The sequence below is a fragment of the Puma concolor genome, chromosome A1 (assembly GCF_028749965.1).
Source record: "Puma concolor isolate L17-30 chromosome A1, mPumCon1.1.hap2, whole genome shotgun sequence".
NCBI lineage: Eukaryota > Metazoa > Chordata > Mammalia > Carnivora > Felidae > Puma > Puma concolor.
Window position 1 is genome coordinate 234,453,664 of NC_141667.1, and position 21,859 is coordinate 234,475,522.

The 21,859-nt window shown below is 44.5% G+C and overlaps 1 protein-coding gene across 1 annotated transcript in view; it reads left to right on the forward strand.

Moving 5' to 3' along the window:
- FLT1 (fms related receptor tyrosine kinase 1) overlaps window positions 1-21,859 on the forward strand; it is a 176,805-nt gene that overhangs the window by 96,326 nt on the left and 58,620 nt on the right. The window contains exons 14-15 of the mRNA XM_086714524.1: window positions 2,375-2,683; window positions 7,381-7,527. Of these exons, the coding sequence (XP_086570650.1) occupies window positions 2,375-2,683; window positions 7,381-7,527 (456 nt within the window). The remainder of the gene's footprint in view (window positions 1-2,374; window positions 2,684-7,380; window positions 7,528-21,859) is intronic.

Here is a 21,859-nt window from a genome sequence, read left to right on the forward strand (position 1 = left end):
AATTACTGGGGGTGAAGCAGGAACAGCACTGCCTTATCTCCCTGGTTTCCCAGTGTCACTAAATGCATTTTATTTTGAGATTCCTCGTGGTGCTTGGCAAAGATAAACAAAATCTTCCATCAGGAAACCTGTGAGCTATTTCCACAGGAAGTTTCAAATCACTAAAGTAAATAGAAACTCTGCATGATCTCAATGGTGTTACTTGGGCTCGCTTGGGTTCTAACCGCCAGGACGGGACCTCATAAATGGCAAGCCCGGGGTCTTTGAAGAAATGATTCGACTGTGGCCCGTGTGCACACGACGGCTGGTATCTGTGAAGAAGCTGACGGCTGACGTTTTACTCCTCAGGCTTGGAAAATGTCCCAAATGTAAAAAGATGCTGAGTTAGAGGGGCTATTTCTGACACCTTATTGTTATGTTGAAAATGAGTGTTAGCTGCTTCGGCATCTTCTGACCCATTCTTAGCTTTTCATTTTAAAAGCAGGAAAACCTTTGCTGGTCTCCTCTCCAGCCACTGACAGCTTCATAAGCCACTGTTACCCCCTGCTCCCAGGTTTCAAATGAATACTTTGGCATTTCTTCAGACGTGACACTTTATAATAAAGTCAAAGCCCAGAAAAATCAGAAAAACAAGCAAAGTCCGATTTAGGAAAGAGTTGATATGATATCTAATTTTGGACTATTGTCCCCCTAAGGTTTAAAGGTTTCTTTATAGCTTTGTGTGCAACGGATAATAATAATAATAGCAGAACATAATGCTTTTCATCTTCAAAGTACTTTGTAAAATGTTGGCCCAAATTCTTTGCTCAAATACAGACATGCCACCAAGTGACAAGCAATGGGAGGGTTTTGAGAGCAGGTCAGTTTGGGGCCAGTGACCAATGATTTCTTTCTTTTTTTTTTTTTTTTTTTTTTTAAATCCTCCGGGGAAATGCTCCCAAATGAGACCAGGGAGCTTGAGCGCAAAAAGCTGAGTGAAGGTCAAGGTTAAGAAAGCAGAGGAGGCACGCTCCTGAGGTGTTGCTGGGGACAGAGATGGTTAGCTGGGGATTGACAGGAGAGAAATGGCTTTTGATGGCACGGTAGCTCTCAGAAGGTGTTCCCTACATTTTTGAGAGTAAACTTGATTTTTAGAAATTACTCTCCCCCTCCCCCATCGGAGCATCAGGCAGCTCTTCCAGATGAGTTGACTGCATTTTGTTCTCGTATGTCCAAGTAGGACCGTCCCCCTGAAAGGGTACCTGAGCATGTGCCGTGGCTCTTCTCTGCCCACTGTGCCAGCCAAGGGCAGGCAAGGTAGATAGCACCCCAGCAGGATGGGTACTATCCATCCAATTGTAGGAAACTGGGGAGACCAGTTGGTTTTTTTACTGGAAAAGTCTAGGCTTAAAGTGGTGTTGACCGGCATGGCTCAAGTCTCCTACCACGTACCTGGGACTTCCTCACTTATTTTGGAGAAGTTTGACCATTAAACTACCCTTGGGTTTTTTTTTGTGGTTTTTGTTTTTTGTTTTTTTGTTGTTAAAAAGAAACAGAGGCACGAGGAGAAACCATGAGAGAGAGGAATGCTTTTAAATATTTATGTTTTGGGCGCCTGGGTGGCGCAGTCGGTTGAGCGTCCGACTTCAGCCAGGTCACGATCTCGCGGTCCATGAGTTCGAGCCTCGCGTCAGGCTCTGGGCTGATGGCTCGGAGCCTGGAGCCTGTTTCCGATTCTGTGTCTCCCTCTCTCTCTGCCCCTCCCCCATTCATGCTCTGTCTCTCTCTGTCCCAAAAATAAATAAAAACGTTGGAAAAAAAAATTAAAAAAAAAATTTATGTTTTGAGAGAGATGGTGTGCAGGGGAGGGGCAGAGAGAGGGAGACAGAAGATGAGAAGCAGGCTCTGTGCAAATAGCGGGACTCGAACTCGTGAACCATGAGACCGTGATCTGAGCTACAGACGGACATTTAGCCTACTGAGCCACCCAAGTTCCCCCCATCCTTGGTTTTTAGTTCAAATGGCTCTTTTACGACTTGCCCATTTCGCCCAGTCACCAGGAGGAGTCCTGTGCAGACTAAAGAAATGGGAAACGTGGTCATCATTCCAAGTTGTAAAACAAATTCCACTCTGTTGCCCCAAACAAGGAAAATGTCCCCCCCCCCCTCCCGAATCAGCCTGCTTTGCATTTCCTGCCTTGCTTCTGATGGGCTGCCCTTAGGTGGCTCTTACCTATGTTGGATCAGTTCCCCAGAAAGGAAGAGACACATACTCATCCTTTTAAGGCTGATGCTGAGAGAATTCGTGTAGGAACGGTTGTTAAGATCTGTGACTGTCTCCAGATGAGACGCCTTGAGTTTTCTACGAACTGAAGCTCTTTGTTCTTGTTTTACAGACGTGCCCAACGGATTTCACGTTAACTTGGAAAAAATGCCGACGGAAGGAGAGGACCTGAAACTGTCTTGCACAGTTAACAAGTTCTTATACAGAGACATTACTTGGCTTTTGCTGCGGACAGTTAAAAACCGCACAATGCATCACAGTATCAGCAAGCAAAAAATGGCCATCACTAAAGAATACTCTGTTACTCTCGATCTCACCGTCAAGAATGCTTCCCTGGAAGATTCAGGCACGTATGCCTGCAGAGCCAGGAACATATACACAGGGGAAGAAATCCTCCAGAAGAAAGAAGTTACAATTAGAGGTGAGCACTGCAGCAAAAAGGCTGTTTTCTCTCGGATCTCCAAATTTAAAAGCACAAGGAATGATTGTACCACACAAAATAATGTAAAACATTAAAGGACTCATTAAAAAGTAACAGTTGTCTCATATCATCTTGATTTATTGTCACTGTTGCTAACTTTCCGGCTCAGAGGAGATGCTCCTCCCAAAATGAGTTTGGAGATGATAGTGATGTTGAGCTCCCAAGGTCCCAGCCCGGGGCTCCCCACTCAGGCTGAGGGGCTCTGCTCTCTGGGGCCGACTTGGTGCGCGTTTGGATTTGGAGGATCCCTGCGGCGCATTTTCTGTTTTTTTTTTTTTTTTTTTTTTTTTTTTGTCAGTCTTTGCTGTCTCCTCCTGCCTGATAAACAACAACCTGGGACTGATCCTTTCCTCCCACTCTGATGCCAGCCTCTTTGTATTTTTAAGTGTCGAAGCTACGCAAACTGAATAATTTAAACACGTGCGCTGGTTTCCGCCAAAGATGGACGTGAATAAGTTAATCTTCCAGCTCAGAACGAGTACAGTTGAACTTGAGACTCTGTCGGACCTCCGCCTGGTTTTATTTTGTACTATTTCCTCCGCTCTTGATTTGTAAATGGCACCTGGATAGCAAGTTATAATGCTTATTTATTTGAAAATGCTTTTTATTATTATTATTATTATTATTTTTACATTATAAGCACATTAATCTTAAACTGGAGTTCTAAAATGGGCCCCAGGAGTGCAAGATGTTGGTGTAGTTCAGAGGTATTAAAGCTTTATCACAGTATGAATTAAGAATGTCCACCGGAGTCCAGCCGGTTCGTAATCCGGGTAACCAGGCCACTGGTCAGCACGGGGCCTCTGAGTGGACCAGCAGCCACTGACCGCCTCTGACAAAAAGTGGATCCTGCCTTCATTTTACGAGTATTTGTCCCCCGGTTATTCTTTTAAAGAACTCCCTTCTCTCTCAGTGATGGCATTCAGAGACAAACCACGATCCGTTTATCAAGGAAATCAAGGCATTCGTGACCGAAGGTTGAATGCATTCTTCTAAATGCGCCTGTCAAACAAAGTCCACTTTCCCTGTATGCAGATGGTGATAGGATTTTTTGGGGGATTAAGAAATGGGAAAATCCCAGGAGCAGACTTCAGGGAGCCGTGTTTAAATCAGGAGAGGTTATAATCTCTTGTAGGCTTGCATTTGAGGGGAAAGTGACTTTTTCACCAATTTAATATGCACTGTTCTGTTGTTTTCATCAATGATCGATCATGATATGTGACTTGCATGGACTATTGGAAAACAACCTCCAGGGACCAAAATAGCCGGGGCTGAGAACACAGTGGCCGGGCAGCTCAATAGAAGGTGACATTATGACAACTTTTCAGGCTTGGGAACTCACCAGACCGTTTCCTCCTTTAGGTAACAGACCCTGTCCCACGGGCTAAACTTGTCTTTCACGTGGGAATTGCTTTTGTCAAGTGTGAAGGAGTAAACAATAGCATTTCCCCAGAATGCCCGTTTCATGGAGCCCCAAATGCTCTGAAAACAATTAGGAACCTGGAAGTTGTCAGCCCAGAGGAAAGAATAATCAATTGTATCTTGAAATTTTACCTATGGCTCTTTTCGCCTGGCGTCTTTGTTCATTATAAGTCAGCGTGTTCCTTCGGGAAACAATGCCTCAGTGCCCCCAGATCGTGGGGACTCGATTCGGACTAAAGCTGAAAACACAAGTAAAACGGCTGAGGGATATCACTTCTGGAAAAGATGGCAAATCAGACGTGCAGAATCGATCATTTCCTTCCCCTTGAAATTGCAGTTGCGAGCTTCGCGGGGAGGGGAAGGGTGTTAGTATTTGCAGGAGATGATCTTAAGAATTCCATCGAGTAATTCATTGTTCACTGTGGAATTCGTCCGTCCAGAGAGTTTCGGAAAGAAAGACCAACTGGGTGGGTTGTGTTTCGTATTAGTCACTCTTTTGGGTGTGGAGGAAGGGGAGGGGGAGAATGGGGGAAAGGGAAAGAAAAAAGAGCCTAATGTGGAGGATGATTGAGTTGGAGTAGAGGACGTGAGGCTGGTTCCTCAGTCCCCATTCCAAGTGGAGAAGAGAAAACGAGATCTTTATGAAACCAGGCAGATCTCTGGGGCCATAGCAGTGAAGAGCCAGTGGGGAGTGATCTTTGGCTATTGATAACCAGCAGAAATACTCTGTTAATTCGGATTTTCTCAGTTGGCAGGGATCAGCTTCCCTTTGCTAAGTTGTGGAAAGCAGCTATCCATTCCATCCAGCCACTGAGGCTTCAGAACAAGGGCTCAGTGTACCTTTCTCACTTAAAATGTCAAAACAGATGATGGGGTATAAAGGGCAAATGGATAAAATGATTCCTTGGTTGACTGGTCATTAAAGAAACCGGTCGAAAATGAGACTGTTCACAGAGGAGGGCATTTTTTTTTTTTTTTTTTCAGAAATGGGTACAAAGAAAAATATGTTTGTCTGAACTTTGTATTTAATGGGGGGTCCTGTGCTTATTCTGCAGCCTTTGGCCACCTCTCTCTTGCCTGAAGTTTGTCCAGGGCAGACAGGGCCTTTGGGAACTCTCATGACATTGTTTCCAGTACACCTGTCAGGGAAGCCAAATCCTGTCTGCGTTGGTGATGCTATAGTTTGTAGCTACGGTAATAATTCGGGTGTTGGAGGCCTTGTATCCAGACTTCCTTTTTGATAATAAGGCCTATGGGCGGTGACAGATTGCTGTATCCTATTTAGTGCATGGCTGAAATAGTAAATATGGTAGGGGAAGCTATTAAAGGTGTAACTCAGTGAGGTGTGTCTGAGTTTTAAACGAGATCTGTCAAATTTGGCTTGCTACCTGAACTAGACTAAATAGTAATATGACCCCGTTCTTCGTTATCCTGTCTTGCTTCACCAATCTGTTTAGAGTCTTTGCTGTGTAAAAAAAAAAAAAAAAAAAAAAAAATGTCGAAACTGTAACAATCAAGCACGTACAAGTGATCAGACTTGAAGATGTTGCTATCTGACTGCATTTTCTTTTGGGAAACACCGCGTGACAGGTGGCCCAGAATGCCAACACAGAAGTGTTGAAATGGTTCTGCCTGGGGGGCGGGTGCAGGAGAGATTAGGAAAGATACACCGACAGAAGGGGAAAGGGCCATGGCAATCATTCATTCCACTCTACGCTTGAAGAGTTTCTATGTCGGGGCTCTCCTCTCAACCCTCTTTTTAGCCTTCAGATCCCATGTTGTGTAAAGTGAGGAAAGACCAGCGAGAAGCGTGGAAATCAAAATTTAATGAGAACGCTGTTCCTCCCGCCAGATTAGTAACCCTGCCGGGTCAACGTGCTGTTCGAGTTACGTGATAATCTGCTTTTTCACCTGAGATTTCTAAATTGCTTCACCGAATGCTCATCCTGAGAGTTTCCCTGCAGGAGCAAAAAGAGAAAGGTTGTGGGACCGGGCAGAACCCTGCAGGGACGGGGGAATCAGGGCCACTGCAGTGTGTCACTTCTTAGAGCACTGTGATTACTCCCTGGCTGCTTTCACAGTGTTAGTACAATAAGATGAGGAAATGCAAAAGGGTCAGAGAAAGCTCCCTCTGTCTGATTGAAGACAGTGGCGCAGAATGCGTAAGTCACGCCAAAACTCTTGATTTCTGTTCCAGGAGTTGCAACACGGGCGGGGGGGGGGGGCGGGGGGAGAGGAGGAGGATTCGGGAGGGTTAGGACTTGTCTTCTTCGTCCTTTTCACCTTGGAAGCTTGAGCTACCCATGCAGCACTCGCCTAACCAGAATGTATACACATCAGCAGGACTGACTACTTTGTTACATAGAGACGCTGTACTCACTGGGGCCTCGGGGTGCTGCTGTTCCAATGTGGGATTTTAATGTTGTAATGTATTGTATCCTAATGTATTAAATTCCTGTTGTTGTACTATATCGGTCGGCATTTTATTAAAATAAATTGTATTGTATCATATTTGTATGTTTTAAGAGAAAATAATATAAAATACAATACTTGTACTATTATATAGTGCAAAAACCACAAACCTTTGCCTCTGCCTCTTGAATTAATCCTTCGGTTGCTTGCACTGGGGAAGGGGTGAAGGAAGGAAATAATCAATAAAGCTTCCAAAGTCCACGCAATTCTCCTGTTGGGTCTGCTACCTTACAATTTAGGTTACGGACAGCTGAGCAACACAGACGTGGCCTCACAAACACATCAAAAAAACTACACACAAAATTACATTAGCTCATCACGAGAATACTAGGGTTTCTGGAAAGATTGGTTACGAGCCTGTATCCAAAATCGCCTTTTTCCTTTTTAAGCTCCTCAAACAGTAGGCAAAATCCTCAGGATTTTGAAAAGCTTCTCTCACAAAAGGAAACCTGGTTGGCCAGGCGAAAAAAAAAAAAAAAAAAAACACCTTGATCCTGAAACCTAAAAATATAGGGCTCTGTTCTTGATTTTACTCTGCGTTCTAACAAATTTCCATCGATCGTAGCAATTCAAGAAAGACGACGCAGTAGTTTAACGGTAGAAGGAGAACTTAGGGAACAAAATGTGAAGGAAACCTGACGATTGATTTTTGCTGCTTCTGTCTGTATGTGAAGTATTGATGTGCATTTGTAACAAGGAATACAGCTAATGAGTAGTAACAACCGCCTTTCTTTATTCACTAGATCAGGAAGCACCACGCCTCCTGACAAGCCTCAGTGATCGCACAGTGGCCATCAGCAGCTCCAGCACGTTCCGCTGTCACGTTACTGGTGTCCCAGAGCCTCAGATAACCTGGTTTAAAAACAACCACCAAATACAGCAGGAACCCGGTAAGAGATGGTTTTCCTCGAATTCCCTCTTTCTCATCATTCTCTTCTTCCTTTAATGTTCCTCGCAGCTCCGTTGTGTACATCGAGAAACACTTGCGGACAGAGCTCTGGGTCATGCTTCTATTAACAACTTCTTCTTTTTTTTTTTAATGTTTATTTTTGAGAGACAGCGTGGGTGGGGGAGGGGCAGAGAGAGACGGAAACAGAGAATCCGAAGCAGGCTCCGGGCTCTGAGCCGTCAGCCCAGAGCCCAACGCGGGGCTCGAACCCACAGACCGCGAGATCATGACCTGAGCCGAAGTCGGACGCTTAACCGACCGAGCCACCCAGGCGCCCCATTGTTTATATTAACGTCTAATAAGGAATATTATTAGAGTTAGTTCTTTTGCACACCATATTCCTAACCCTGTAGAAGGATCCATACAGAATCTGCTTTAAATGGTACATTCATAAAGAAATGGTAAGAGCCCCTCAGAAAATGTGTCAGTTCAGCTTAACAGAGAACGTGAGGAGTTGGTTCCTTGGCTTGAGGTATGGCAGAACTTTGAACATCTGGTGTATATGAAGTTCAGGGTAGTTTTGTAAGCTTTTTTTTTTTTTTTTTTTTTTTTTTAGTTTTTATTTATTTTTGAAAGAGAGAGAGAGAGAGAGAGAGACAGCGTGTGAGCCAGGGAGGGGCAGAGCAGGAGACAGAATCTGAAGCAGGCTCCAGGCTGAGCTGTCAGCACAGAGCCGGATACGAGGCTCGAACCTGTGAACCGTGAGATCATGACCTGAGCCAAAGTTGACGCTCAGCTGACTAAGCCATCCAGGCACCCCTAGAAGCTTTTTAATTCACCTATATCAGTTTTAATGACTTCGTAAAAAGAAGACTATTTTAAATGATAGAATACTGGTTTAAAAAAAAAAAATCTAAGTTAGTGGTCACGTCTTAATTTTCTTTCAATAAAAAATATACCGAAAGCCACCAGACTTAAATCAGTAAGTATCAACACTGTCTGTTGCCTGCCTGATAATTTTGTGATTAAATAAGATTAAAAGAAACTCATTTATAATTTTACTTAATAATTCCACTTATATTAAAAGTAAAACTGCCATTTATTAATTAAAAAAAATTTTTTTTGAACGTTTATTTATTTTTGAGACAGAGAGGGACAGAGCATGAACGGGAGAGGGGCAGAGAGAGAGGGAGACACAGAATCGGAAACAGGCTCCAGGCTCTGAGCCATCAGCCCAGAGCCCGACGTGGGGCTCGAACTCACGGACCGCGAGATCGTGACCTGAGTTGAAGTCGGACGCCCAACCGACTGAGCCACCCAGGCGCCCCAAAACTGCCGTTTATTTACAATAGCCCAACAACCGAAATCAAATGACTGGCAATACGGAATGGTCCTTAAATGTGAGTCCTCCGCTCAAAACAGAATCTCCGTTTGAGCTTGATGCTCACAAAGGGGTTGTGGTAGACCATCTCCAACGTTAAGGTATCTTAGAAAGGCCTTCCTCTAGGCCAGTCCCAAACTCACCATGTCCCATCATTTTTCTCCATGAGCAGCGCCTCCTCTCGTACTACGTCGTCTGCTTCATCGTCCACACCAGAAGCGGGTGACCTCCCCTCTGTCCTTCTCTGGTCTGTCACCAGGCTATCCGGGTTATGCACGTAAATAGGACATATGCCTCAAGTCCTCCCTTCCCTCCGCTGTCCTCTTGTCATTTTCTGGGTTCAGAGAACATCTCCTGACTGGTCTCTCCGCCTCTTTTTTCTCTCTTTGCATCTGTTTTCTACACAGCTGGATAAGAGGCGGCTGTGAACCTGGCACTTCCCTGCTTGCAAGTCTTCACGGGCTCCCTATCCCAAGTTCAAGCGTCTGACAGAGGAGGCCCTCAACAACTGGCCCTCGCTACTTCCCCAACTCCAAGCTCACCCTCCCCTGTTGAACCTTATGTTCTAGCGTCTCCAAGCTCTTGTAGATCCCGGGACTCCTTGTGCTGCTTCAACGCCCTCTGCTTCTTTTGTCCTTGTGTCCCCGCTGCCTGGAGTGCCTTGCCTTCATCGAACGCCTCCCTGTCCCTTAAGACCCAAGTCAGGTGTTCTTTCTCCAGAAAGCCTTACTCATCTCCTGCACAGAGGGGGCAGGTCCTCCCGGCATCTTTATTATTCATGACTGCTTCTCTTCGCCCTTACTGAGTTGTTCTGTGATCATCGGTCCATCTGTGGATTATCTGTGCCTATTCCCACCGCTCTCTTACTGTGGGTCTGCTCTCTCACTCCATGTTTGCCATCCTATCACATTCATCCTGAGGGCAGACAGTGCAACCTTCCTCTTATCTGTGTCTTCTCTTTTTGTCCTCCAAGCTGGCATAGTGCTTGGCAACCAATAAATGTTTCATGAGCAAGGAACGGATGAACGTTTTTCAGAAAATTTTATTCTGTCCTTAGCGAGGTTCACCTGGTAGCACAGATGTCTGGACTTCCGGGTGGTTGGGGAGACTCTATCTTAGGATTTTTAAAGCTAAAGGGACCGTTGGGGTATCTCTAGTTCCATTTGTAGAATAGAACATTTAGACCCAGCGAGGTAAAATGATTTGCCCAAAATGACACACTATTAAGATAGGTTGTTTCACAGAAAACGAATCCCTTGAGGCATTCTACCAAAACAAAAAGATGAATGAACACATGAATAAACACATATGTTTGTGTTGGGAAACAGTGCCTGGAATAGTCTCCCTTTAGCGATTCAGAGTCCACGTTAGTATATTAAAGACCTCAAGAAGTCCTGTTTTAAAGAAACCAGGCAAACTTCTTTAAAGTATTCCCCCAACTAACTTGATCACCAAATACATTTTACAAAATACTAATCTAAGATGTTGGGTGTTTCTTTGAAAGACGTAAATTTGGCTGACGTTGAGTTTTCATACTTTGGATGTGGGTTAAAGAATTAGAGTTGAACTGGGGCACCTGGGCGGCTCCGTTGGTTAAGCATCCAACTCTTGATTTCAGCTCAGGTCATGATCTTGTAGTTCGTGGGTTCGAGCTCCACATCAGGCTCTGCCCTGACAGTGTGGAGCCTGCTTGGGATTCTAAGCCTTTGGAAAGCTATACTGAGAGTAAATTTTAAAGCCTAAATAATACTTAAATGTATAATGAAATATATAATTATAAATGTATATTTACAAATATAAAACATATAATTAAGGGGCACCTGGGTGGCTCAGTCGGTTAAGTGTCCAACTTCAGCTCAGGTCCTGATCTCACGGTTCGTGGTTCGAGCCCCGCGTCAGGCTCTGTGCTGACAGCTCAGAGCCTGGAGCCTGCTTCGGATTCTGTGTCTCCTCCTCTCTCTGCCTTTCCCCTGCTCACATTCTGTCTCTGTCTCTCTCTCTCTCTCTCTCTCAAAAACAAACATTAAAAAAAACTAAAATATACAATTAAATATATGTAATGAAATATATAATTATAAAGACAACATTTACAAATAGAAAATATATAATCAAATATAAATAGATAATGGCTTGAAATCAGTTAAGCTGATTATTTCAAGTTTAAAGAGCCGGAAAATAAATTGCACGTCCTTTAAAGAGTTGCGACACGTGGCGACTCAAAAAACATTTATATACCGAGAGGATTTCGGTGGCCTTGGGTCATTGATAGGATCTGGCCCATCATCATTGTCATTTGTTAAATGGCAACGCACCCGAGTCCAAAGAAAATATGAGAGAGGAAGCAGGGCACACGTGAGAGCTTGTGCTCAGGACGAGTGGCCATAAAGTGCCTGCCGAAAGACCATAAGGGGAGAACTTTTCTCCTCCCTCCTCATTTCCTTTCAGGAAACCCTTCAGTGGGGCATAGCCATCCTAGAGAAGAAATGCAGTTTCGAGAAAGCCTGACGAAAGCTGAGTAGGCCTACTTTCTTGCAGTAGGCCACGGGGCATCTGCAGGAAAAAAGGGATGATAAGCACACAGGCCCCGGAAAGCGTGTGCACGGGGGACGCGAGGCAGCCTCCGCCAGGCCAACCCCGGGGAGAAGCAAGCAGGCACCTTGCAAACCACACGCCCACCACCCATGGGGCGGCCCTCCAGGCCAGCCCAGCTGCCGGCCCTCCAGGGCCTCTGGGGCCCCAAGTCACCCTGGACTCCCACCACTCCTGGAGGGTCTTTATTTCCCCTCCTGGGAACCACAGAGGCTGCCTCCACTGGAGATCCTTCTTCCTCATTCTAGTACGTCGGGATTCCTCCTTTCCTTCCATGTCTGGTTTATTTGCAGTTCGTGTCACAGAAGGGTTATTCTCTAGTTTTATGTGTGCCCGTTTTTAAAAGCTCTGAAGGCCGAATAGCTTAACAGGTCTTCTTCATTAAATAAAAATGCCTTGAGCGCTCAACCAGGAACCAAGGCACTGTGTGACCTTGACAACGACCTCATTCACTTTTCACAACTGTCATCAGAGGTAGGTACCGTTAGGAGATGCACTTGGCAGATGTAGTTTAACTTCACGAGCGCTGACTGGCTGCCTGTGCCTGTTCTGAGCGCGTCACTGAGGTCGATTAGTTTCCCCTTCATAACAATGTTAGGAGTCTTGCTAAATTACGACGCCTGTTTTCCAAAGGATGGGACGAGGACACAGACGCACAGAGAGGAGAAATAGCTGCCTCCAGATCACAGAGCCGGTGCCTGGTGGGCAGAGGCTGGGACCAGACCTTGACTCTGGGGCCCACATTCCGAACACTGGGCGTGTGGGGCTGACTGTGCCTGCGTATCACTCCCAAGTCACCAGTTTTAGTGACTCCGTGGACATTAACGTCATATTGGTCAAACAATATTTTCTCTTTTCTAACCCTTAAAGCTTAAGCTCCCCAAAGACTGCAGTTTATTTCTTAAATGTTAAAAATGTAAACCATATAAAAAATATTTAAAACTTTTTTTTTTTTTAAAAGCAGGCATGCCCACGGGGCGCCTGGCCGGATCGGTGGAGCATGCGACTCTTGATCTCAGGGTTGTGGGTTCGAGCCCAAGTTGGATATAGAGATTACTTAGAAATAAAACCTCAAGGGGCGCCTGGGTGGTTCAGTCGGTTGAGCGTCCGACTTCGGCTCGGGTCATGATCTCGCGGTTTGTGAGTTCTAGCCCCGCGTCGGGCTCTGGGCTGATGGCTCAGAGCCCGGAGCCTGCTGCGGATTCTGTGTCTCCCTCTCTCTCTGCCCCTCCCCTGCTCCGTCTCTGTCTCTCCTGAAGAGTGTTGAAGAGAAAGGCAGTCTGAGACATATTTACTCTGAAAAGACAGGTGAAGAGAGAATTGATCAGCTAAAGTGAGTAGAATGTCCAGGACCGGACAGGAAAGACCAATATAACACGGAAGGACCGATGGCAAGTTAGGGGTGGATTCTACTGGCCACTGGCTGTTTCAAGTATGGTTTGATTCTCAGGAGTATACTGGCTGCAAAGCTCATCTAAGAAACATCCATTTCCAGTGGGTTGAAAATTTAAAGGGTTTGCACCCAGCCTTGGGGCAATGGTCTGAAGTCACCTTGGAGGACATATGACCTCCTCCTCAGCACTGCTGCAGCCACCTTCTCAAGGGCCCGGCAGTTCCTCCAAAATGATCAGAAAGTCACCTTTCTACCTCACACTCTTCCCAGATTCTCCACCGAGGTCCTAAAAATGTTCAGAGCTGTGACAGAGCTGAGCAAGCATGTAGGTGGGGCTATTGGCACGGAGCGGATGGCACCGTAAGGACACCAGATGAGAGTGCAAAGCCGATCCAGAAGAAGGCCTGTCTAGCTTCGTTTTGCATCGATAACAAGCGCAAACCTGATTGTGCAGAGAAAAGTGGGATTTCTGAAAAAGTCATTAAAATGCTGGAAAAAGTAACAAACTTTCCTCCGAAAATATTTAAGAGAGCAGAAAACAGTGCCACCCTGAGACGTTTTTGGTAAAGCCTTCCCTAAACCGAGAAACCGTCAGCAACCTATTGCGTAAATTACATTTCTAGGGCAGCAAAACGTTTCAGACTATTTTAAGATTAGAGCTATTTTAAGTTTAAGATTAGACTATTTTAAGGTTGGAAACAACAAAGAGCTGAGAAAGAATAGATTTGCTCTTAAGTAGCCTGAAGCTGGGGTGGGAGAGAATCACTCTGACCCGCTGATTAATACTGCTTCCTAAGTTGGATCTTGGTTACTAGGACTATGTATCTAATGACCTGAAAGGGACATCCTTCCTGTCACCACTAGATCCCTGATACGAAACATCTTCACCTGTAAAGTGCGTATTCACATCAACGTGACCAGCTGCCCTCGGACTTCAGGGGGAACAGAATGATGGCTGAAATACAAAGTGGTTTTCATAGAGCTAGGAAACATCTTGAGGAAGGTAGAGGAGAGAAGTGAGTGAGGGTGTTAATACCTAGGGGTAATAATGTGACTGTCACCCTCAGAATCCACAGCTTCGCTTGATGTCTTACGGAACATAAAATTCAGAAATGTTAATTATCTTTTGCAAAACCTGAGGGGTAATTGTCTTTTCTTATGAAATCCACCTTTATGGTGCATGATGAATGAAGAAACATTGCAGGAAAGCGTGTACAGGATTCCTGGAACACGTTGGGGAGTGCGTGGGAGGGGGAGCTGACTGCTCTATTTATCACCCCCACCGAGCCCCATCAGTCCACTGGTGTGATTGGCTGAGCAGCTGCTCTCGGTGTCCTTTCTCTCCAATATGTGTCTTTAAGGTAAGGGGCGGGGGGTCCATGTACCCAGACCAAGAAGGGCCAAGCTTCACAAGTGACCATACCAGTAGCTTCTTTCCCCAGCCAGAATCTTCCAACAAATTCTCAAGGTTGAGTCGTATCCCCCGACGACAATATAAGCATAGGGGGCGTTCTGAATATGTTGCAGAGCCAAAACTCGGTTCTTTTCTAAGGATCGACTTCCATTTAGAAGGTGAGGAAAAAGGAGTGGAATTAAGGAAAGAGTACAGTGAGGTAACAGCAAGGAAAACGTCTTGATTGGTACTGCTGGAGTTCAGAGCTGCAAGCCGAACCCCAGACAAAAGAGGAACCCTGACTTTGATCACAGCCTTGACGTGGTGAAGAGATGGAGACTGACACTTTACGCAAGTCTGCGACTGCTTGTTGATGTCCGGCTGGTTCAGTGCGACCATGGTTCACCCTCAGAAAAGTAAGATAACCCGTGGGTAGAGTCCCATTTTTGTATTCAAAATCGCCAGAAGTTATTTATGGAGAATCAATCTTGACACCCAAATATGACTCTTTACTGAAATACTGTCATTTATTTAGGTCTTGCACATACATACATATGTAGCTAATCATATTGTAACGCTTTGCCCAAAGAAAATTGCCTGGACGCGCCTTCCGGTACAGCATCCTTATCCCCATCCAACCCAGAAAAGCCTCCTGAAACGTGTGAGCCACAGCAAGACCCAGCCGAGGGGATCACACGGCAGACCGCACAGACTCGCTCGTAAATAGCGGGGCTGTCTGCTGGTCATTTGAGTCTTTGGTGCTTTCTGAAAGTCCTCTTGATTTTCAAATGAAATGAAAAATTTAGGCCATAAGAAATAAAAAACGAACTTGAGAATGTGAGTGTCACTTTAGAAAGGGCCTCCCCCCCGCCCGCCTTTGTGTGCGTGTGTTTGTGTGTGTGTGGCAAAATGCACATGACGTAAATTTTACCATTTAATCGTTAACGTGTACAATTCAGTGGCACTAAGCACAGTCACAAAGTTGTGCAACCAGCACCACTATCTAGTTTCAGAACTTTTTCAGCACCTCAAACAGAAACCTTATACCCATTAAAGCTTTTTGACTGTGAATGAACCTCGTCTTTTGATTCTTTTTGTGACCTCTTGCAACGCACGGAACTGGAGTGTGAGCACGGCCAAGATCAGCAGCCTGTTTTGTTTGACGACCAGCCAGTGCTTGAGGGACCAGTAGCAGAGAAAAAGAACTTGGGAATGAAGAAAAACAAAGAGAAGAGAAATCGAGACATATGGGGATGAGATGGGGGAAGAGAGAGGGCAGACCCTTCCAAGAGCTCGCCTCAGAGATCTCAGGACTGCACCCTGTCCAAAGTCACTAACCCCAAAACTAACAGCCGCTGTCTGGGCGCTTGGAGAGGGAAGAGATCTCCACCCCCCAATCTACAATTTGCTGCTTACACTGAAGACTGCCTGACGATCTACCTTAGATAATTGTGCACCTCTGTCTCTTAGCAGAACGATTCAATGAGGTTTTTCTGTTTCACGTGTCCAGAACTTAACTGGAACCCCTCGTCCCCCCAAGTACAAACTTGAAACAGTTTAACCCAGACCTACAGTGACAGACAGCAATGCAACTGGGGAGTCCCAATCCAATGAAGGGAAATACAGAAACAAACGTATTTGCAGATAACCTAGTCTATGAATTTGCCATTGCTTACGTGACTGAATAGTCAAACTGAGAAAGTTCGTTCCTCGTCCAGCCCATATTCAAGCGATAGCTTCATTTTTGCATTATCTCCTGCTTCTAAGGAGCCTTAAACGATTCGATTGTATGTTAGTTTAGCCATCTCATTCAACTCCATCATAATTCAGCCGGCCACCACTGAAAAATGAAATAAAGCACAGCAAACGTATATCATGTACCCCAACACACACACACCCCCCACACACATACTCACAAGCATTCTGTAGGGGGGCCAGTCTTCTGATGGAATAGATTTTGGTTTAGCCTCTTTTTTAAGTTTTTTTTTTTAAATGTTTGTTTATTTTTGAAGGGGGGGGGTAGGACAGAAGATCTGAAGTGGTCTCTGTGCTAACAGCAGAGAGCCCGATGCGGGGCTCAAACTCACGAACAGTGAGATCATGACTTGAGTTCATGGCTTGAGCCGAAGCTGGATGCTTAGCCGACTGAGCCACCCAGGCGACCCTTTAATCCAAAATTATACATTGTTGTGAAGTATAAACCTACTTTTCTTGCTTCGAAAATATTTCATCATTGTATACATAGTCAATATTAAGTTTGGCAAATGGGGGCACCTGAGTGGCTCAGTCAATTAAGCATCCAACTTTGGCTCAGGTCGTGATCTCACAGCTCAGCTCGTGAGTTCAAGCCCCACGTCGGGCTCTGTGCTGACAGCTCAGGGTCTGGAACCTGCTTCGGATTCTGTATCTTCCTCTCTCTCTGCCCCTCCCCTGCTCACGTTCTGTCTCTCAAAGATAAATAAACATTAAAAAAAATTGAAAGTTTTGCAAATGTTAAACTATTTGGAGATGTGTGTGTGTATGTATATATATATATAGTATACCTTTTAAACTTTCAGTGACTCTTTGCTGATGGTAAAGAGGCCCATAATTCATTTTTTTTGAAGTTTATTATTTATTTTGAGAGAGAGCAAGTGAGCACGAGTGGGTGAGGGAAGAGAGAGAGAATCCTAAGCAGGCTCTGCACTATCAGCATAGAGCCTGATGCGAGGCTTAACCTCGTGAACCATGAGATCATGACCTGAGCCAAAATCAAGAGTTGGACGCTTAACCGACTGAGCCACCCAGGCACCCCCATAATTTCATTTTTAAGACTATCTTTTTTTAAATTATATAATCCACGAATACGTTTTCATTGTGAAAGATCATGTGGCACGGAAAGAGCATAAGCTATAAAAAATGTCCTTACGGAGAGTTAACACACGTCAAGTATGTGATTTGTATTTTGTCAACAACTTTACCGCTTTTTGCCTATGTAAGGTGCAGGTATACACATGCAGGGCATCCATATTTGTGGAGCAAATAATAAATGGGATTCAGTCAGTCATTCATCAACAGCTATTCACTGAAAGCCAACCCTGTGCCGGTAAGAGAGGAGAGGGAGAGAGAGAGAGAAGCCAGCATCTCTAAGACAAATCTGAGTTGAGATCATGCAACGTGTTTTGTTTGATGACTTGCTTTGTTCACCGCGTATCTTGGAGGTCTTCCTGTATCAGCACATAATGTCCTGCTCCCGTCTTTTTAGCCTCCATACCCTTTAATATGGTACGTAGTCCCATAATTTAACCATTCCTATGCTGATGGAAAACACTTTCTAGACTTTGACCTCTATGCGAAGCAGTGCTAACACTTTACTGGTCATAGACACACTCCCTCACTCTACACAGAATGGCCACTTTGGATGAATGGCTCTATTCTGCAGTATAAATGCATCCGACCTCATCGAGGAGCTATGACAAATCTGAACATATCACAGGAATGTGTTGAAGCAGGAATGAGTGAATGTATGTGCCCGGGCACATGTGTGGGTTTATAATTTATAGATACGAACTCTAAAACCTTAGCTATCAGCTATGTACAACTATAGACTTAGCACCTCCTGACACGTTTTTCAAGTGCCTGAATCACCTTGAAATACTTCATTAGAACAACAGCCGAGTTCGCCGCGAAAGGGCGCAAGAATGCTTTTCATTTTTAAATGTTTAGAAATACATGTGTGTTTGGCACAAGTTTCAAGGTGCTCACGTTAACTATAACCCCTTCAAGTCAACCGGTTTACAATTTCTTGGCAGCTTTTGGAAACTATTCTGTTAGCATAACCCAGATTTGTAACTTAAGCTAGTGAAGCAATAGACATTGTCCCAAGTGAAAGGACCTTTGTTTATGGCTTTTCCCTCCTTCAGTGGTTTCATGAAGAGGAATATTATACAGCATTCCCCCCCCCCCCCCACTGTTCTCAATCTTATTCTTTTCCAAGAGCCCCTCTTCTCTGTCTTTTTCATGGCTAAAGAGCAAATCGTCTCACCAGGGATCACATTGCCCATCAGAACTCCTTCAGCCCATGTGTTTTAAGCATCTCATAATTCTCTTCAACTTAACACATATTATCGTCAGGCTGCTTTTCACTCTGTCTCAAATTATTCTATGCTTCCTCAACGTTTTGTTTTGTTTTGTTTTGTTTTGTTTTGTTTTGTTTTGTTTTACATCTGCAAATGCTTTGCCCTGTGGCTTGACCTTAGGGTAAAATTCTCAACAGAGAAAGCAGCAGCTGCATGGCGACCGTTTGAAAACACTGGAATCATTTGCATTTTTAGTGCCGTTTAATGAGCCCATCATCCTTCACTTCCCAAACTTGTCAGCCTTTGCAGTGTTCTAAACTTGGATTTCTCTTACCCATAGTTTTCTAAACCTCTGAAGTTTGACTGGATATGTAAACTCTCCTCTGTGTTCTTTGTGGGAAGTCAGTCAGACATCCAGTCTCTAGTGTTCTTGGATCACTTTAGCCATCTTTAATCTCTATTTTGGCTCTTCTGGTGCTTTGTTCAGATACAGCTCTTAGCGAATCAGTTCCTTTAAGAGGTAGCAATCTAGGAGCGCCTGGGTGGCTCGGTTGGTGAGGCGTCTGACTTCGGCTCAGGTCATGATCTCACTCGTTAGTGGCTTCGAGCCCCACGTAGGGCTCTGTGCTGACAGCCCAGAGCCTTGGAGCCCGCTTCAGATTATGTGTCTTCTTCTCTCTCTGCCCCCCTCCCTCCCTCTCTCTCTGTCTCTCAAAAATAAATAGACATTAAAAAAAAAAAAAAGAGGTATCAATCTAAAGGTATGATTTATCATGGGCCTATAACTGGATGCATCATCATCCTCATGGCTACTATTTATCAGAAATATATCATGGCTAATCTCAAAGAAATTATTTTGCTGGAGAGCCAACACTGTCATAACAATTTACTTTTTTCAAACGTTTTTAAATGTTTACTTATTTTTTAGTATTCTCTACACCCTATGTGGGGCTTGAACTCATAGCCTCAAGATCAAGGGTTGCGTGCTCTTCCGACTGAGCCAGCCAAGTGCCCCCCACCCCGTCGAATTTACTTTTTATTTTATTAAACCTAACATCTATTAATTCCCTATTCCATGAGCCAGACACTTTGTCATACTCTAGAGAAAATGAAAACGGTGAAACTTAACCCTTACCTTTGAAAAACTTACACATAATGGGTACAAGTCAATTTGTAAGTACGCCATGTGAAGGGTATAAAATTCCATGCGCTGCCGATCAGCACCCCTGATTGGCATGACCCAAGGAGGCTTCATGGAGGAGGTGTCATCTGAACAGGCCTTTGACGGCTGAAGAAGAGAGTTTTGATTATGTCGATTAATTTGGCCAAACTGGATGGACATGTTCTGTCAGTGAGAAGTTAAGACGCTCAGCTGAGCATCAAAACAGGAGTCACTGATCAGACCAGCCGGCCAATTTAGGAAACAGTGAGTCAGATTTTTGTGTAAACACCAGGAGAAAAACACATGGTATGCACTGATGTAGTCACACAGGTTAATTTAAAAGATCTACAGATGCATCTACTCAGTGGTAAATTGGGTTAAAGTTCTATTTCATGCCCTTCCCTGGACAATGTGCTGCTTATATACAAAATGGCATGATTGTCCTTCCCCTTATGGTATCGAGGAAAGAAAGAAAATTAATTATAAAATCCCTTGAAAATACTAAAAACTGAAGGGGTTGTGTATGTATGTATATGTGTGTGTGTATATATATGTATATATGTATATATATGCATATATATATATATATATATATTTTTTTTTTTTTTTTTGAGAGAGAGAGAGAGGTGGGAGGGGCAGAGAGAGAGAATCCCATGCAGGCTCCATGCTGTCAGCGCAGAGCCCGATGCGGGGCTTGAACTCCCAAACCATGAGATCATGACGTGAGCCCAAATCAAGAGTAGGAGGCTCAACTGACTGCCTCCCTTGGATACATATATAGGCCAGCATCGTCACAAACTCTGATCTAAAACCCTCAGCAGCAGCCAACATAGTAGATGCTTCAAGCCCTTACCCTGGGTGCCGTCACCAGATTTCCTTGGAGTACACGTCCCTGGAAAAACAACTCCGTGTAAAAATTTTACTCTAGCAGACCTATGAAACTGAGTTTACATTTCTAAGCTCTAGGATCTACAGCTCTTTGAATCTTAAGATAATAAAAACTGACATACAGCTTTACAGCCCGGGGAGAGGTGGGTACGTAGGTCGTAAGTCAATACCGCCACACAGGGAGACCGCGTTAACTACTGCCTTCCTCGGCTTCATAATATTCAGCAAACGCTGCAGAGCTCATGCCTTTTCTCACCCCCTCAATTCCATTTTCCATGGTCTTGGTTTATTTGGCCGTGTCCTTGGATTCTGAGGGTCTGCTATCTGTTGGCACAGTGCTAGACCCTGAGGGCTCGGTAATGAATAAGGCAGTGGCGTGGGCACGGAAGGAAGTCAGCAAATTTACTACGAAATGTTAAGTGTTGGAGTAGAGGCATGTGCAAGGTGATACCAGAGTAATAGAGAAGGGGCTCGAGTGCCTCAGAAGATCTGGGATAGCCTTGAGCTAAATATTAGTAAATGAATGCTCACTGGGGTGACTGGGTGGCTCTTACCATTCAAAGTCATGGAGACTTATCGTGAACTGCCAACAGATCAGTATGGCTCATACCAAGGATACGCTGAAGGACGTAGCAGGGTCAGAAGCTGGAAGAAGATAGGCAGGAGCCAGATCATGGAGGTCTTTGCTTCATTAAATATAATAGCGCCGTCCCACGTACATCCTCTGAGTCAAAGCTGTGTCTAGTCTACGCAGCATATACATTGCTGTTGGCCCTCACAGCAAATGTACTTAAGTTGATTGGGTTGCCGACATTTAAAAATCATAAGCTTTAACATCGAAAATCCAGATTTCTCTCTTTAAAACTCAAAAGACAACACTGGACTCAAATTCCCCAATTCCAACTGGTTGGAGCGAAGTTCATGCTTCCACCTTTAGATGCGAGACAGTCCTTCAGCACTCCACACAACGCAGAGGGACACAGTCCCTCTCCCATGATCTCATCCCCAACTCATTTATGTTATGCGCCCGGCCCCTGAAGACATCTACTCTTGCAAATCCTGCTCTGTGCCCTGTTCGTCCAATCTGATACAGCTTCTCTCAGCGAAGGGAAATAAATCGTGTTTTGACAGGAATTTTTATTTTTAGTGGTCAGAAATTACTTAGGTGATCCCTCTAGAAGCAAGCAGGCCTACAATTAAATTATCTTATCTCAACAGCACGAAGTAGAACATCATGTTTCTAAGTGAGTTCTCCGTGTTCGTTCTAATGATTCACACCCAAGGGGGAACAAGAAAATTCATATATGGTGACCCTTCAGAGAACCCAGTACCATTTTGCATCACAACAAAATTACAACCTATCTAGGAGTAAAAGTAACCGAAAAGATATTTAAAGAGAAAAGCATGGAATTATCAGATGACATAAAAGAATACCCAAACAACCCAAAGATATTTTATATTCTTGGATG